General features: G+C 39.7%; 1 protein-coding gene across 1 annotated transcript in view; it reads left to right on the top strand.

Annotated features, from left to right (window-relative positions):
* The first annotated feature begins 8,432 nt into the window (after nt 1–8,432).
* The window catches only part of PRKCH (protein kinase C eta), a 97,635-nt gene continuing 87,260 nt past the window's right edge, over nt 8,433–18,807 (top strand). The window contains exon 1 of the mRNA XM_070931615.1: nt 8,433–8,879. Coding sequence (XP_070787716.1) covers nt 8,520–8,879 — 360 coding nt within the window. The 5' untranslated portion in view covers nt 8,433–8,519. The remainder of the gene's footprint in view (nt 8,880–18,807) is intronic.

Here is an 18,807-nt window from a genome sequence, read left to right as displayed (position 1 = left end):
CCACCCTGGGGCCAGCCAGAGGTGGTATTTGCCGGTTCTCTGAACTACTCAAAATTTCCACTACTGGTTCTCCAGAACCTGTCAGAACCTGCTGAATTTCATCCCTGGTTTGTACATGCTACCTATATTTTTCTGAGCATCTTCAGTTTTGGTTCTGTTGTAGTGGCTCTAAACTTAGTTTGGCATTTGAGGGTTAGTCTCAGCTCTGCCTTATATTAGGACTAAGGTTAGAGGTAGAGGTCCTGGACTACGAATATCCAGATTACTAGCTATGTCTTGATTAGTGCGGATAACGGCTCCTACTAAATGATCTGTTCAAAATGATATTTCTATGGAAAACATGGTAATTGGTTCCAGCTCCACGGAAATAAGTAACATTTTTTAAAAAACATAATTATTTCTATGTAGATTAATAAATATTTCAGTAAAGGATAAAATAATATGTTTATAATTTAAATTTATTCTTAACAAAGTCTCAGAATAGTTATTAAAAAAACAAAAATAAATCTACATTTTTATTGTCTTTCAAAATATCTTAGACAGTGTTCTTTTTCTTCAGAGCTTCATTGATATGTTGGTGGATGCATAATGCTTTATCCAAATCTCAGCAAATTTGCATACTTCAATCAAGATTAGCATCAGCATCCATGACTTTTGCCTCACGACTTCTGCAGCTGGAAATATATCTTGAGAGTGAACTCCATCACTTCCATGTTACAGCTTTCCTCTGACAGAATCTTCCTCTTCTCCATTTTGCACAAACAAATATTAACAGTTTCTAAAACCTCAATGATAAAAACATACATACATGCTAGCTATGCATTAACTAAATTTTGGTTTTCATTAAATGTGTCCTGGTATCAATTTATAATTTGCACTAAATTGAATATCAAATTATTCAAACTCATAATAATTGTGATCTTGCTACAGATGGCCGAAAAAAATGCAATTTTCTGTATCAGTTTGCTGCTATTTAATGGTTGTTCAAATTTTTTAAAACCCCAGATTTAGTAGCTTTCCTTATATTTTGGTTCTTGGGCAAATTACTTCTCTTTAGCCTTCATATTTTGCCTGCTTATAAAGAATTATTTTGTGATACGCCTGGCCAGATAGGAGTGGCCATAGCAGAAAAGTAGTGTATCAATCAAAATAATAAAGAAGAATATTTGTAACTCAGGGTTGAAATGTTTTCTGCAAGAAACAAACAAGCTCAGAGAGCACCAAAGACCCCTCAAATCAAAATAAATCAAAATGATTTTCTGAGTGGACAAGACTCCAACAACAAAACTTTCTGAGAATATCCGTAATATCCTCTCTACATTGCAAATATATGGAGCAGGTATATTTCCACCCTCCAATATATACCCTGGTCTTTGTTATTTGGCAAAAATTAGTTATCTCATTTCTTTAAGCTGACCGAGAACTGATTTAAACCGAAATCATTTACATCCCAGCTGTCTTCAACTTGATGTTGTGCTAAACTATTAGGTTTCACCTCCTATAATCCCCAGCCATCTGGATGGGGATGAGGGATTTGAAATCTACTTAGTAACACTGCCATATTTGAGGGGGCCCTGAGCAAGATGTTATGTCAGAATATCTGGCTGCTAATCATCAAAAGTGCCTGAGTGCTCCTCCTTCCTGGAGGACATTTTCTTCCCCACTCCCCCTGTATCTGCCCCAACCACCCTACCTCACTGCCCCTTGCCTCCTCTCTCCCCATCTTGCTTCCACCAGCTGGCAAACATGGAAAGAATTGCTACGCTGGCTTTTGGGCTGAAAGAAACCATCATACCTAGATTATGGGCATTGCCATAATTGTAATGGAATGTGTGGATGATCTTGGGGGAAAAAGATGCTGTCTAGAAAACAATCAGACAAGACAGGGAAATGGTCCCGGTGGCTTAACAGTCAGAGGAAGAAACTTAGAAAAGATCAGGAAGTTAAATGGGGCAGTAGGATATTTGTAACTTCAGATTTGCAAGGTTCTCTTAATATAGCCTTACAATTAAGTAGATTTAGCTCAGTGGTGAAATCTGAACCGGTTTACTACCGGTTTGCTGGCTGCGTATGTGCGCGCCATGCCAAACGTGTGCCGTGCACACATGTGCAGTGTGCACAACGCAGCAAATGCGAGGTGCCCACACGCGCACATGTGCGCGCACAGTGCATGCCAAAAGGAGGCATGGGGTAAGTAGAACAGTGTGCGGGGGTGTGTGATCAGCTGTGGCACACGATCTTCAGTCCCTTTTTTTAACCTTTTAAAAACATTTTTTTACAACCTATTCAGCCGAATAGGTTGTAAAAAAATGCTTTTAAAAGGTTAAAAAAAAGGCTCCAACGATCACATGCCACAGCTGTGATCGTCGGAGCCTTATTTTTTAGTTTTTAGAAGCATTTTTACTACCGGTTCCAGAGAACCGGTAGTAAAAAAGTGCCTAAAAAGTGCATGATCTTTGGAATTTTTTTTTTTTAATTTTAAAAGCCTTTTTAACTACGGGTTCCGGAGAACCGGTAGTAAAAAAATGCTTAAAAAGTTTTAAAAAATCGTTCCGAAGATCGCACGTTGCTCACCTGATTGTCAGAACTTTTTTAAAAATATTTTTTACTACCATTCGGCAAACCAGTAGCCTTTTTTACTACTGGTTCGAGCAAACCGGACTGAACCAGGAGCATTTCACCCCTGATTTAGCTCATCTAGTCATGTTTCCTGTCTGGTTTACTGGGAGGACTGATCTGCAATGAGATGGCCCAATTAAAGCCTCTTTATTGTCCTCAGAGCTGAAATGCATGCTATTTATTGAACAATTCCATGTCACTTTTCATTTTCAACATTCCAAAACAGGGTACAATAAAACATGTGATCAAAACCCAATTAAAGCCCAGTAAAATAAAATGTCTGTCTGTCTGTCTGTCTGTCTGTCTGTCAGTCTGTCTATGAGCAATAAAGCCTATTGAGCATTACATTAAGAATCCAATGTCTAGATATCTACCTCTCCAAAATATGCACACACTCATACATTCTCCCTCCCTCCCTCTCTCTCTCTCTCATCCAATTGAAAAGGGAAGTTATCTCCATTTGTTTCTGAAAAAAACTTTAACAAATTAAAAATAACTGAATTTAATTACCACTGTTAATTAGATATAACAGCTAGCATGTTTATTAATAGGAAAAAGCAAATGATAGTCTTTACAACGTGACTGTCTGTTATTTATGTAACTGATTAATACTGGAAGAAAGATTCATTGCTGATCTAGAAATGATAGGTTGAACATTATCAAATCTCATTTAATAATATGCCATGAATTCCAATCCATTGTGTTTGTGGGAGTAAAAAGCTAGTTCTCATCTATTTCTTTTGAAGTGCTGGCTTTATATGTGTAGGAAAGGTTTTTCTTTTTCTTTTGAAGAGAGGACAGACTCAGTGATGTCTACACTGCAAAATCCCACAGGCAGAGACTTGCTTAACGCTGCTTCAGCAAGAAGAGATAGATTTGGCTATAGAGTACTGTAGCTGTGTTGACAGAAGGATTCTGGGAATTGAAGTTTGAAAGCCCCAAGCCTAGGAATTCTGCTGCTGTTGTTTTTGGTGATGTAGAAACTCCTTCAGCACAATTGCTTTTAATTGTTTTCAACTGTTTAATGGATAAAATATATTGTTTAGTCTTGTTTTAATTGTATACACTACCTAGCATCCCATGCACATGACACGGGTAGCTATATAAATCAGTGGTGAAATCCAATTTTTTTTACTACCGGTTCTGTGGGTGTGGCTTGGTGGGCGTGGTGTGGCTTGGTGGGTGTGGCAGGGGAAGAATACTGTAAAATCTCCATTCCCATCCCACTCCTGGGGGAAGGATATTGCAAAATCTCCATTCCCACCCCACTCTGGGGCCAGCCAGAGGTGGCATTTGCTGGTTCTCTGAACTACTTAAAATTTCTGCTACCGGTTCTCCGAACTACTCAAAATTTCCGCTACCAGTTCTGCAGAACCTGTAAGAACCTGCTGGAATTCACCCCTGATATAAATCCAACAAACAAATGAACAGTTTTCTCTATTGTTCCTTTTCATTTAAACTTCAGGACTGAGTCTATTACTTAGGCCCAAAGCACCGCTTCAGGTAATCCAGTGTCTTGGGAAACGATTGATTACAGAAAGGAAAAATAACGGCAACATTCTTGCAAAACAATCCCAGTGAAAGTTGAGTATGTTCTGAGTATCGGCTGCTTAATTTTTTGAGAATGGGGACAGAATGAAAAACAAGTGTTTAGGGAAGAAAGAATAGAAAAGGTCATATGTGCTTGTCTGAAACGTTGAACAGAAGACTTTGGCTGGGGCTACCGCTACAGCTGTTGAACATTTCTTGAAATTGAAGTCAAGATTAAAAATAAAGTTACTGTACTGTAAAACCATAGTTCTGTAAAACAGGAACTAACTTGACTGAGTTTTACTGTAGCTATTGACTATTTATGTCTGTCTCATGTGCTTTCTGTTTCCTCCTACAGCTGTTTCTCTCATCATTGTATTCTTAGGAGCTCATGATTTCCTGGGAAGTTTTATTTGTTCACAAACCATGGGTTCTTCCAGGAAAAGATGGGAATTAAATCAGCTGCAGCATGTGCCTGAACTTGATTTTTAAGAACAAAATCCCACAGTACATTTTAACAGTAATCTGTTATCTTCATTTTCCCCACCCATTTTTTCAAGAGTACACCCTAATTGATTTTGGTGATGTTCTGCAAAAAAACTTTAAACCAAGCTCTGAAAGTTATCTTTCCTTTAACAGATTCACAGTGCAGTGAAATTCTTTCCATCCTTTTCAGAAGCACTGTAGGACATTGGTTGAATAGAGGAATTATGAAAGACGGATCTGTTTACCTTGAGTATTTAGTTTTTATTTTTATTTCCCCAATTTGTTTACTAAAAGCGATGAATTTAGCCTATGAACATAAAAAAAAAAATCCTGTATGTAATGGGTGGAATCTAAGAATGGTTTTCACCTTCCAGCAGCAGGACTGGGCCAAGAGTCAGTCCTTTCCTCTGTCCTCAAAATCTGCTCTGAAATTTTGGGAGACCACCCACAGCAAAGTCTGGAGGCTCCTGAGGATGTTGCAAGGTAGAGGAGAGGGGAGGAAAATGTCCTGTGAGCAGGAAATCTGCTCCTGCAATGTGATATTTCACCCATGTAGTAAGAAAGAAACTTAATTATTACAGCTGAAGGCTCATAAAAGTCAAATATTGTAATCATCACTACCTATGTAAAACCAATAAAAAGGGTTGCCTGGGGATCTTTCTATGGAAAATTTATTGCCACCAATAGAGAACATCCGGTGTTACTTTGGTTGATTGTCTTCATATGCTAAAAGACATGATAAATGAGCACTTGCGAAGGATACAAATGGTTCATGGGCCTAGTATCTGCAGACAATTAGCTATTAATACCTAATATGCTAATTGGTCACAATGGACCAATTGTCTAGCCCAGCAGTCAGCAACCTTAAACACCCAAAGGTCCTAATTGGAAACCCCCCGTTCAATTCTGGAGCCGACTAGAAGTCGGTTCCCCCACCCATAGAATCTCCTCCTAGCATGGTATCCTTTTTCCTCTGCCGACTGGAAGTCAGTTCCCCCACCATAGAGTCTTCTCCTAGCGTGGCATCCTTTTTCCTTTACCTGTCCTAACCGAAAGCCCTATCAGTTGTGAAACCGACCAGCAACAGGGAGCCGCAGCAGACGGATGAAAGAGCCACATGTGGCTCCCGAGCCGCGGGTTGCTGACCCCTGGTCTAGCCAGAAAAGTAATTTGGAACCATAATATCAACTGAATATCTTCTATCTGTATTATATTATATTATAATTCCCTTTGCTTTTGGCATTATAGGAATTGTGGCCTAATAGGTTTAGAAGACATCAAATTGTGGAAGGTCAATGTAGGGACAGCTTCATACAAAGCAGTCCAGATTAATTGGTAAGAAATAAAAATATTTTAGTGTTGGAATGTGAAATCATACAATAAGGATATTCACTTTTGGAGCCAGCCAAAACTTTTGAACTGTCTTCATGGGTAGTCATGTACATGTACATTGCATTACAGTAATCCAGTCTTGCTGAGCACATTGTAAGCCGCCCTGAGTCTTCGGAGAAGGGCGGCATATAAATCAAATTAAAAAAAAAAAAAGATTAGGTAATTCATTCGATATATTGGTTGGGCACACTGGGAGCTGTATTTCAGAAGCAAATGGCTGTAAATTTCCAATTCTATATTAGAAGAACACGCAGATTGTGGAACTGAAATACTTTGGTTAACTTTCCTTTTTTATTCACTAACTTAGTAATAACAAAATACACTAACAAGTAATAACAAAAACAGTTTGTTTCTTTTCACAGAGACATTTCATTACTAGACAATGAAGCATCATCAGTGCATGGGGGCGGGGTGCTAGTGGTGGTGGAGATTGCTACTGATTCATATCTTGTAATTTTATTCTTCTTTTCTTCCTAGCTTTTTGGGTGGGGCATTGTTTCTTCTGTGATTGTTCTAATATCTGGTGATAGTTTCTGCTTATCTGGAAGTTGGTTAACAGCTGTATGATGAGGAAGAATGTCTGTTTGCGAAGGTCTAAGTTTACGTAACTCATCAAAGCTGGCAGGCCAAGCTTGGAATTAAAATCCCAAAAGACACCAAAATGCTTGCCCTCCAAATCATACCAGTAATGTCAAAAAATTGTCTTTTAAGACAGGTTTTGATTCAGTAACTTGAATCAAATGTATATCTTTATAACTTGATCCACTAACAATTGAAGATACAATGGAAAAACTTTTCTTTGAAATGCAGAACAAAAACAAAAAGTCAACTCCACGTGGGTTGAGCTTCAAAATAGATCAGAGACATCCCATCATCCTGCCTTTGTGGCCACTCCTGTCCTCTGACTAGATACTAATTTGTTTGGGCTGGAACGGAGGATGGTAAGAAGTGGATTTTCCAGCTGGGGTTGTCCAAAGAAGGAAATTGCCTGTCGAGATTAAAATGTGACTTTGGGAGACACCTTTTGGGGGAAACCTGAAAGTTAAACTCGTCGTGAAGGTAAAACTTGGTGGATGGGCGAAGATCTGAGGACCAGGAAAAACATTGAAAAACGGTGGAGCCCGAGTTCGGTGCTTTGTTTGCAAGATGTTTCATTACCTGACTAGTTGTGGGAGCTTCATCTCTTGAGACTTTCAAGCAAAGATTGGACTGCCAGTTGTCAGAAATAGTGTAGGGTCTCCTGCTTGAGGGTGGAGTCGGTGGGTTTGGATTAGATGACCTATAACAGTGTTCCTCAACCTTGGAAGCTTGAAAATGGGTGGACTTCAACTCCCAGAATCCCCCAGCCAGTGCTGCTGGCTGGGGGATTCTGGGAGTTGAAGTCCACCCATTTTCAAGCTACCAAGGTTGAGAAAAACTGACCTATAAAGTCCCTTCCAACTCTGTTAATCTGTTCAAGGGTAACGTCTGATGTTTGTTACCTAGTCGAGTAATAAAACGTCCGCCAGCAAACCACCAAGTTCAGGGAGCGCCAAGGGACCCCTCATTGCAACCCTGAGCTACAGATATCCTCTTCTATCGGGACATTTAAAACGGAGGGTTTGTGTGTTGCGGATTCAGGAACTGCGCCTGGCTGAGGAGCGCCTTCAAAGCCGAGCGCTGGGCGGCGGCGGCCCACGGCTGTCTCCGCGGCTCGGGACAAGTCCCTGCAGGACGGCTGACAAGCCCCGCCTCTTGGCCCTGCCTTCTTCAGGCTCATCCCTCAGGTGTCTCCCTCCCTTTAATAACTATTTGCCTTTTTTTCCCCCTCAGCCGAAGCTGCTCTGAAACAGCCAGGAACGAAGGCAGGCAGGCAGGCAAGGAAGCAAGCTGGCTGAACAGAGGATTCGATTGAACCGCGGGCGGCTGTGTGGGTGAACCGGCGCTTCGGAGCAGCTGCGCCGACAGGAAAAGCCACCCTGCCGGCTTCTTTGAGGCAGTTTCTTCCTGGGCTGGTGGAGAAGCGAGGAACGAGGCGGGAGGAAACCGAAGCCTCAGAGCCGGAGAGCAGGGCAGGCTTCGGTTGCTCAAGGGCCGGCAGGGAATTCGGGGGCCTGGCGGCAATTGTGGGGTGGGGGGCTGTTCTGAAACGATGGCTTCCTCCCCCCGCGTCTTTCCTTTGTGTTCTGGATCCCTGATCCCAGCAGCTCTCACAGGAGGCGAAGAAAGCCGCGAGTGAAGTGATTCAGCAGCTTGGCTCATTTCCTTCCCGGCTCTGAAGCCAGCAAGGGACTGAGTTGGTGTGTGTGTGTGTGTGTGTGTGTGTGTGTGTGTGTGTGTGTTGCGTGTGAACACACCAGCATGGGCCGGAGATCGGGAACCCTGGGCTGCCCTGACCCCTGAGGAGGACTCTCGTGTCCCAAGGCAGCTGGGACTGTCGGGAAAACCCCAAACTGAAGTTTCCTATTTGATAGGGTGGAAGCCTCCTTGTCTTGGCTTAGCTTGGACCTGCCATGTCCGGAGGGATGAAGTTTAATGGATACATGAAGGTGCGCATTGGGGAGGCTGTGGGGCTCCAGCCCACCCGCTGGTCACTCCGGCATTCCCTGTTCAAAAAGGGATACCAACTGCTGGACCCCTACATCACAGTGAGTGTGGACCAGGTCCGTGTGGGACAAACCAGCACCAAGCAGAAGACTAACAGACCTACTTACAACGAGGAGTTTTCTGCCCCTGTCAACGATGGGCGCCAGCTGGAGCTGGCAGTCTTCCATGGCACCCCTATTGGCTACGATGACTTTGTGGCCAATTGCACGGTGCCCTTTCACGATCTGCTTCATGGCACGGGGTCTTCTGACAGCTTTGAAGGATGGGTAAGTAGTGGACTCCACACATGGGTGTGAGTTTCCCCTTGGTCTGCCTGTGCAGATTGTTTGACTTGGGAGATGAATCAAAGTTATTTTGCAAGGCCGGAGGAAATACCAAACCCTTGTCTTTGGGGATCCTAGAACTTTATTATTGGGAATCCATGATTTATCATGCTATTTCTTCTTCTTAATAATATGAATGTTACCGGAAGTGCATCTCTGGATTGTGCTTATCTGGATTTAGAGAAGTTCATAAACACAGGATGATTAATAAGATAGTTCTTTCCTATTTATCATCTGGCATGTGATTTTCCAAAATATATCTGGCTAGTAACTGCCGATATACTTATTGTTTATGTAGTTGTCCATTTATTTAATGCTGTTTGCCACCTGGAATCAATATACGGGTGGTCATATAAATTTAATTAATTCTTATTGACAAAATAAATGAAAATGCATACAGTTATGTAAAAAGGAACTGTACAAAATATGAACCTAACTCTAATTACAAGAGCAAAAAATGACTGAATTCTCTCGTAGAATGTATTTATTTCAAAAATTGTTAGATAATTAACATTTTTCTGTAAAAGTATTGTTTTACAGAATCAAATTCTGCCGATCTCAAACAATTTGAATATTTGATAATTTGAATTTGATAATTTGAATATTTACCTGTATAAGTTTAGAAACTTTTCCAAGATTGCACTATAGGTAGTTATGTTTGTTTCTTATTTTTCAAGGCCATTTGGAAATTATAGCAATACATTACATAAGCTAATGATGTGTTCCAAGAAGGATATACATTTATTAGTCTTTCTCTTAATCCTTCTTATTTCTTGAAGAAAATCTTTTGCTCAGCATTTGCCCACAGCATCAGTTCTTCAGTTTCTTCATGGGCCAGTGTATGGCTGAAATATGAAATATAGTGTATTTTTCTTTTCAACTTTTCAACTTTTTCAGAAACAGGAGTCAAGTCTCTTCAAGACTCTTGAACTTGAATGTACTATCCACCATGAAATAAATCCAATATTGTTGACTTCTAAGCAGATTTCATGCTTTCCCCTGCCCCATACCTCATTAAGCAAAGTATTTTAAACGGTACTTTGCATGATCAAAGAGGCAAGGTAGTATGTTTGTTTATTGCAACTACAGATGCATTGATACATTTTGAAGGAAGGACTGCCTACTGATTCTCCCACTAATAGGAAATATAGGAAAGAGGCTAGACATACCTTGGGAAGTTTTCTAGCAATTAAAATCTTGTGGAGAAAAGACACTCATGGACCATTCTTTAAAATCCAAGCATAGTACAATTTGTCATGCAGGAGCCATTGAGATCTATTAAGCAGTGGAACAGCCCGCTTCCTGAAATCATAAGTCCTCCTTCGTTGCTGGACGCAGTAATTTGGGGTACTATGAGGATTTTTTCATAAATCTAGGAGTTGGACTAGATGTCCTGTAACTTGATTTAACCATGAAACCCAGCAGGATGACTTTGGGCCAGTCACTCTCTCTCATTCAAATCTACGTCACAGAGATGTTGCTGTAGGGAAAAGAAGAGGAGAAAACTGTGTAGGATAGGTTCTCCACCTTGAGTTGTTTATAAAAATAATAAATATGGAAAATAAACAAATAATAAACCAATAAAATAAGATCACTTCCAATCTAGATTCTAGGACTGAGCCTACTGTAGAAATTTTTTCTTCCGTCCTTCTTTCCTTTTGTCACATTATGAGGCTTAAAGCCCCAGAGTGGAAAACCTACAGCCCTCACATCCTGGACATAAATTGTTTCAGCTTCTACCCTCAAAAAGACGCAATAGGGTACTGCACACCAAAACAACTAGACACAAGGACAGTTTTCCTCCGAATGCCATCACTCTGCTTAACAAGTAATTCCCACAACACTGTCAAGTTATTTACTAAGACTGTATTACTATTATTCTTCTCTTCCTTACTAGTATCTATCTCTTCCCACTTATTACTATAACCATGTTGCTTGTATCTTTCAATTATATTATTTTTATTTGTTTTCTAGTACGATTTGATAGCTTATTAGTAACCTTGTCTATCACTACGTGCTGTATCTTTTTATTCTTGATGAATGTATTTTATTCTCCTTATGTACACTGAGAGCATATACACCCAAGACAAATTCCTTGTGTGTCCAATCACACTTGGCCAATAAAGAATTCTATTCTATTCTATTCTATTCTATTCTATTCTATTCTATTCTATTCTATTCTATTCTATTCTATTCTATTCTATTCTATTCTATTCTATTCTATTCTATACAAGGGCCATGCCCATTTTTGGCATTGGAGAATGTGATTCCTCAAAATGAGACTTCTGCTCCAACCTTAAATAAAGATGCTCCCTGTGATCTGATCACAGCCTAGTCAAGAGGGATTTGCTTCTGCCATTCAAAGAGAAACATTTCTAAATCAGAAATGGCCAACCTCTTTGCGGACCCCAAAGGCAGGGGTGAAATCCAGCAGGTTCTAACAGGTTCTGGAGAACCGGTAGCGGAAATTTTGAGTAGTTCGGAGAACCAGCAAATACCACCTCTGTCTGGCCCCAGAGTGGGGTGGGAATAGAGATTTTGCAATATCCTTCCCCTGCCGTGCTCACCAAGCCACGCCCACCAAGCCACACCACACTACGCCCACCAAGCCACGCCCACAGAACCGGTAGTAAAAAAAAATGGATTTCACACTGCCGAAAGGCCTATCGTGGGTGCACTCCTCTTTTTTGCTCTGTTGCTCAAATATGCAGCTGCTGAAGCCAGCTAAGCCTGAGAATGAACTATATATTACAGGAAGATTCTGAAATCAATCGTAGATCCCCCTTAGAGAGGTTACCATAATGACTATGGGAAACCTTGCTAGTTGATGGTCTGTAAATTCTAATAAGTAAAGAAATAAGATTATCAGAATGTAAATGTGTATTGTATCTGTTTTTTTATTTACTCCTATGTCATAGTTCCAACTAGGTGGCAGTACCCAGGTGACTTGGGCTGATATCAAAAGTTAGACATCCACTAACTAGTTAGTACATGGATGGAAACCATTAGAAAATCCTGGGGCTGTGGGCTAGAATGGGGAAAAAGTCCTAAAAGACAAAGGTAAATCAGGTTCATTTAGATTGCTAACTTTTTGGACTTGTTCATGAAGTCCCTTTTGTCTTCATGATTAGTAGAAAAAAGATCCAGGCTAAATATTAGGAGGAATTTGATGAAGTTAACAGTTGTTAAGTTGTGAAACTGTCCATATTGTGGTGAATTCCTTCTTGTTGGAGTTTTTCCGAATAGGATCTGGATGGCCACCTGTCAATTAGGGATTAGGGGATTCCTGTATTGAATGGGGAATGAACTTGATGACCTAAGAGATCTCTGGCAACTTCTACATTCTATAATAATTATTTCACGGTTAATTACCTCTGTTCAGCATCCTTGTGTTACCTACACCCTAGATAATTTCATATTCCAGTTCATGAGTCCTTGCCATTTAATGTAATGTAATGTAATGTAATGTAATGTAATGTAATGTAATGTAATGTAATGTAATGTAATGTAATGTAATGTAATGTAGTAGAGTAGAGTAGAGTAGAATAACAGAGTTGGAAGGGACCTTGGAGGTCTTCTTGTCCAACCCCTGCTTAGGCAGGAAACCCTACACCACTTCAGACAAATGGTGATCCAATATCTTCTTAAAAACTTACAGGGTTGTAGCATTCACAACTTCTGGAGCCAAGTTGTTCCACTGATTAATTGTTCTAACGGTCAGGAAATTTCTCCTTAGTTCAAAGTTGCGTCTCTCCTTGATTAGTTTCCACCCATTGCTTCTTGTCCTACCCTCAGGTGCTTTGGAGAATAGCTTGACCCTCTCTTCTTTGTGGCAGCCCCTGAGATATTGGAACACTGCTATCATGTCTCCCCTTCTTTTCATTAAACTAGACATACCCAGTTCCTGCAACCGTTCTTCATATGTTTTAGCCTCCAGTCCCCTGATCATCTTTGTCACTTGATTTTAATGCTTTCATGCTTGTCACAACTGGAGAAAAAGGTTTTTTCTGAGTGACATGCTCTTGTGGAATCCTTTCTCCAGTCTCAGTGCTAATTCTGACTCTCTTTTTTCTGGTACATCTACCCACGTATATACATCTACAGACACACAAATTTCCCCACCACTGGCAGAAGTAATCTTAATTCAGTCTCAGATGAATGTACAGACTCTACATTTTACTGTTGAAATTAACACCTATGCTATGAATAAGATCAATGAATCATACTGCAACTATAGCTGTAAATGCCAAGGTGGGTAGGAAATAATATGAAAATTATTGATCAGTTCAGGATGTATAAAATGGAGGGCTTTTTCACACAGCACACAGTTAAAATATGCAATTTGCCATGATTAGTAGCAATCTTACATGCATTTCCAAAGATAGATGTCTTGGTCTACAATTATCTTTGTTTCCAACTACCCAACTTGTGGTCAAAGAATTTATAATCCGAGATGTCTACATAAAATCCTAACTTGGAAAAGGCTGGGTTAGATGTTTTGTCAGATGAAAAGATTTATCAAAGAGCATTTGTCATAAAAACTAAGGAGAATCCTTTATGTCTGTGTGCTAAGGCAGAAATGCTAGACTTAAACATCAGATGTAGGGTGCTGGAGAAGTTGATCTTCATACATATATACAAATATATTGCTAGGTTCTTAAGGAAAATGACAATCACAAATTACAATGTTTGAACACAAATTACAATAATTATGCTTAAAAGACCCAGACATTAAAACAGAGTAGTTCTCATGTATATGTTATTTATTTGAAGTATTTATTATATTGCAACTTTTGTTTTCTGATGAAAGAATAAGATTTTGGGAGTGATCCCACACTATATGCACTGTGTATGCATTAAAAAAAAAGAGCTTGATGAAGATCTACCAGGACAAGTTTTCCACAAGTCTTTCTTTTCTGTCTTTCTCATCTGAAAGATTTTCCAGTCTTTCTTTTCTGTTTTCTCTCCAACAAGTTGCCTGTTGGTTATATCTATCTGCTGGTAAAACTTAATTTATTTGTTTGTTTAAGTTGTATGCCACCCATCTCGCTACCCAACTGACCCTGGATGGCAAAAAGGCTAGCTCATTTATTGCTCCCTCAGTTAGGTTATCCTACAGGCATTCATACTCCACTCCTGGTGCAAAGCAGAGAGATCAGGACTGGGTTTGCACTGTGAAAAATATTCAGTCCTGTGAGAGCAGGTAGAAAGGTCAATCCAAAGCAGAATGCAGGCTCTTAATATCTGAGCGTGCCTATGCAGTTATCATATACTGTATATTAGTATGTATTAGTATGAAGTTGTGAATTAGTATGTCTAAATAGAGTATTTAAAGTATATCAGAGAGGCAGAAGGATTTGTTCTGGAAGATTTCAATTTAGGCAGTATGTGAAAAATTCCAGAATAGCAATCTCTAAGAGGACTTAACAATTAATAGTTATGAAAACAAGAGATGGGTCTTATGACAAAACATGGTTTGTAATGCATGAGATGGTTGCCACTGAACTCCATGAGGCCATGCCAGACAAATGGAAAAGTTCTAAGAGGCAGGAGAAGAGTTGGCCACCCCAGCCTTATCAAAAGTCATAAGTCGTAAGCGTAATGCTTCAGAACTCTCCCCTAGAAAGAGATACTATGGATAGTAGGTTTCTCAAATCAAATTTGCTTAGATAGACCTTGGATAGGGTAGGGTTGTGTCTGACTGAGAGTAAGTGAAGCTTTTAGATCAGAAGGTAAATTATGAACGTTGGACGTCTGTATTTCTGTGAGCTTTGGATTTCTGAATAACTGAAAGCAACAAGTAGTATTGGAAATGTTTCAATGTCTCTCTTTATGAAACTCCAGCTATTGGGAAAATGAAGTTTTAAAGTATGATACACCAAGGAAAAGAAATCAGAGTGAAGAAAGGTACTCCAGAGTCATTCTCCTACTTAACAAATTACATACTTGGAAGATGGAAGTTTCAAGCTGTAGTTCTATAAACTTAGCTGAACTTTGTAGAGCCAAACTTTGCTGGCTCTACAAATCAGTTGGTATGGTTGGGCAGATGAGTTGCAATAACTATACTGGCCATTTCCAAGTGGTAGTGCTACACAATGGACATGGCTGTTTCCTTCTGCTGCTATTTTGAGTCCACTAGTACCTTAGGGAAATGTTTTGCAAGTTGTTCAAGGTGACCTGTTGAATTCTAACAGCAATAACAGCATGATGCTGCTAAGTTTTTAAGTGATCCGGGTAAGCTGGTTACTTGAACACAGCTCAAGATTCTTGAAAAACCTTGAATGCTGATACATTTATTATTGCATAAGCTTTTTATAATTGATAAACTCATGTGCATAAAGGTAAAACAATTTTTGAATAAGACCATTTCCTATTGATCACTTACTGCATCTTGCATCACTCAGCCATCATATGAGGTGATATAAAACCTATTGACCACTGTGGTGCAGTTGTTAGAGTGCAGTACTGCAGGCTACTTCTGCTGACTGCTGGCTGCTTGCAATTTGGCAGTTCAAATCTCACCAGACTCAAGGTTGACTCAGCCTTCCATCTTTCCAAGGTCGATAAAATGAGGACCCAAATTGTTGGGGGCAATATGCTGACTCTGTAAACGGCTTAGAGAGGGCTGTAAAGTCCTGTAAAGTGGTATATAACTTTAAATGCTATTGCATCCATTTATTATTACATCCACTTAACAATGGTTGGATGATTTTAGAAGATGCTCTAGGGGGGATGTCACCTAAAAATTTTACCACAGATTCTTTTATCACAGTTCTGCAAATAAGACAGATAAGGACAATACTTCTGCTAAGTTGTTGCAAGGTAGATTGGTTAAGGTTTGGTTCTCTCCTGCATCTCTTTTTGAGTGGAGAAAAATAGGTGGTTTACAGTGACATGAAAAAGTTCACAAACCATCTTTCTCCCATGGTTTCCTGCCAATGTAGTATTAAGCAAAATGAAACAAATGTGTAGCTGCTTAATTCACTTCATCTTTTAGGTTTGGGAGTGGGTGGGGTTTGTTTGAACAAATTTGTTTCAGGTTGAGAAATATAGTTACCCACACATAACCCACAGAAAGAATGATCTTCTATGGGCAGAAGTGACATGAATAGAACAGAGTATATAACAGTGTTGGTTCTGAAGCATGTTTCACAAATAATTTAGATAACACATATACTGTATGTTAAAAATTCAGATCGGGCTAAAGAAACTTCAGATTAGTTCAGTTGTAGTCTTTCTTAGATGTCACTGTGTTATTTTTATTCTGGTAATTTTTGATGAAGTGTGATCTTTTTTAGTTGTAACTGGGGCTTCTTCTTTGACCCAGAAATCCATATTACATGGAGATCTGGTAAGTCTAGGGGTTCTTCATTTAGTTGCTGAATATGCAGCCAACAGGGTAGTCATGAATGAAAGTACCATTTTGTGTAATTCTTTCAATACTTTCATCATTTGAAGCTATTGTCCAAATGACCTAAGCTTCCTCAGTCTAGTTGCTGCCACTATAATGAGCACATGGATTTCATAAGAACCCAAGAAGAACGTTATGGACCAGACCAATTCAGCCAAGCACTGGGATAAACTAGTTGTATTATTTAGGAAGCTCATATCATGATGGTGGTTGTCTTCTTCCATCAAGGTGGTATTTTATGATTCCAGACTCTATACACCGGAATGACAGTTGGTTTCCCAGATTGGGAATGTTCCTTTCTTCATCTCAAGCAGAATCAATATTGAGTTGACGGCTTCTATTATATAAAGCAATGATAGGTGTCCCAGCCCCTTCCTCTTCTGTATAGGGCAAAATCTTCATGGGGAGAGAAGACATTGCTGTACCTGAATGGGGAAAAGAAGTGGATGTATCATCTCCTCAATAGCTTTAGTAAACATCTAAAATGACTGTCAAAAATTGAGGGAAAAGATGGGAGTTTTGCTTGGGATTAGATTATCTCTTAAATCATTGGTAAGTGCTTTAGGCCAGGGGTCTCCAACCTTGGCAACTTTAAGACTTGTGGACTTCAACTCCCACAGTTCCTCAGCCAGCTTTGCAAAGTCCACAAGTCTTAAAGTTGCCAAGGTTGGAGACCCCTGCTTTAGGCAGAAGTTGCACAAACGTGTAATTTATTTTCTCTCTGCTCAAACTCATTATTCTTTATTATTTCTGTAGGAACTCAGTGACTGGGTATACTTCAACCTTTTATGATTTAGCAGGTTGTGCGTTCAGGTATTTCTTTCTTTCAAATCACTTGAGATCATATTTTTCCCCCTGAGAAATTCTTTGAATATTGTAACAGATCACTACCATTTTGCATCTTTTGGATTTTTTATTTAGTTTTATTTAATTTAACCAATTTGTGAACTGCCATATGTTGTAAATTGCACAGCTCTATCCTTTAGATTCTACAGCATCTCATATTTACATTAAAAAGTGATTTTATATACTTGTGAGATGAGGGTATGCAGAGAATCTGAGAAGATCCTCAAATAAATTTGATCTTCTCAGCTCCATCCAATTAAGACATTCTTGGTCTTCCTCTTCTTTTCTATCTACTTACTTTGCCTTCATATATTTATTTTGCAGTTTCGTCTTCATTTATTCCTTCTTTTTGACTAAACCATCTGGATGTAGTTCTTTCATACACAGGTCTCTCTGGTATTCATTGAGCATCCACTAATTCTGTCTCTTCTTGTTTTATCACACATCCTATCTCTTCTTTATTATACTACACACGCTTCTCAAATTAAAAAAAACCTAATGTTTTATACTGTAAAACATTACTTTCATATTAAATCTTACTTTCATATAACAAGGTGGGTGGAAGCACCTCTCAGACAGTTATTTTGGCTTCTTTCAACAAGCATTCATTTCTTGCAACAGATCACTGACTATCTTTCCACCAGCATTTGCATGTTATAAAGTTTTTCCACCAGCTTTTACATAGTAAACATTCTACCACGGTATAGAAACATTCTGTTTCTTTTTACTGTTTATGTATAATTTTCAATGGTTGACTCCATTCTCCATATCAAATATAACCATCTAGGACCAGGGTGATAGCATTTTGTTCAAATCATTTCTATTTTCAATCCATATAATTGCACATAAAAGTAGTTTAATGTATTCTAACATTCTGAATCAGCACACTTTCCCTGTCACCAGAAGCATTCTGCCTACATTCTTCCATAAAAACATTAAAACAACCAACTGGACATCATATCTCCTTGACTTACTCTGTGCTTAGTGTTAAACAATTTGCTAAGCATTCCATTTCTTTCCATGCATTCTTTTATTGTATTCAACAACCAACCTTATGCTCAGGGGTCATTAGGTTCAGGGGTAGGCTTTAAAAATTTTAGCAAGGGGTTCTCTGCCCAGTTGCTGGGTGGGCATGGCCTAGTCAGCCTCCTGCACCATGGCAGGGGGGGCATTTTTGCCCTCCCTGGGCTCTGGACGCTTTCTTTGAGCCTCCGGGAGGGCGAAAATGGCCTCCCAGGCTCCGGAGGCCCTCTGGGGGACAGAAATGGGCCCATTTCTGGCCTTCCCGAACTTCCAGTAGGCCCGTTTTTCGCCCTCCCCAAGCCTCCGTGTGCACCCTGCACTTACCTGCATCCAAAATGGGCTGCATGGGGACTCCTGGGAGGGGTGGGGTAGGAGGGGCCAGCCAGGAGTGGGATTTGGGGGTTCTCTTAACTGCACAGAATTTTAGCTAGAGGTTCTCCTGAACCCCTATGAACTCTCAGCAGTTCACTCCTGATTAGGCTGTGCGTGTTTGTGCTAAAGAACACTGATGAGCAATAGGTCACGAAATACCTCAACTGGAATGGATATTAAGGTCTTCTCTCTGTGTACCCTAAACTTCTATAAATTCTT

Source organism: Pituophis catenifer, unplaced genomic scaffold (assembly GCF_029215685.1).
Source record: "Pituophis catenifer annectens isolate HBS135680 unplaced genomic scaffold, rPitCat1.0.hap2 SCAF_1, whole genome shotgun sequence".
Taxonomy (NCBI): domain Eukaryota; kingdom Metazoa; phylum Chordata; class Lepidosauria; order Squamata; family Colubridae; genus Pituophis; species Pituophis catenifer.
This window is presented reverse-complemented; position numbering and strand designations above follow the sequence as displayed.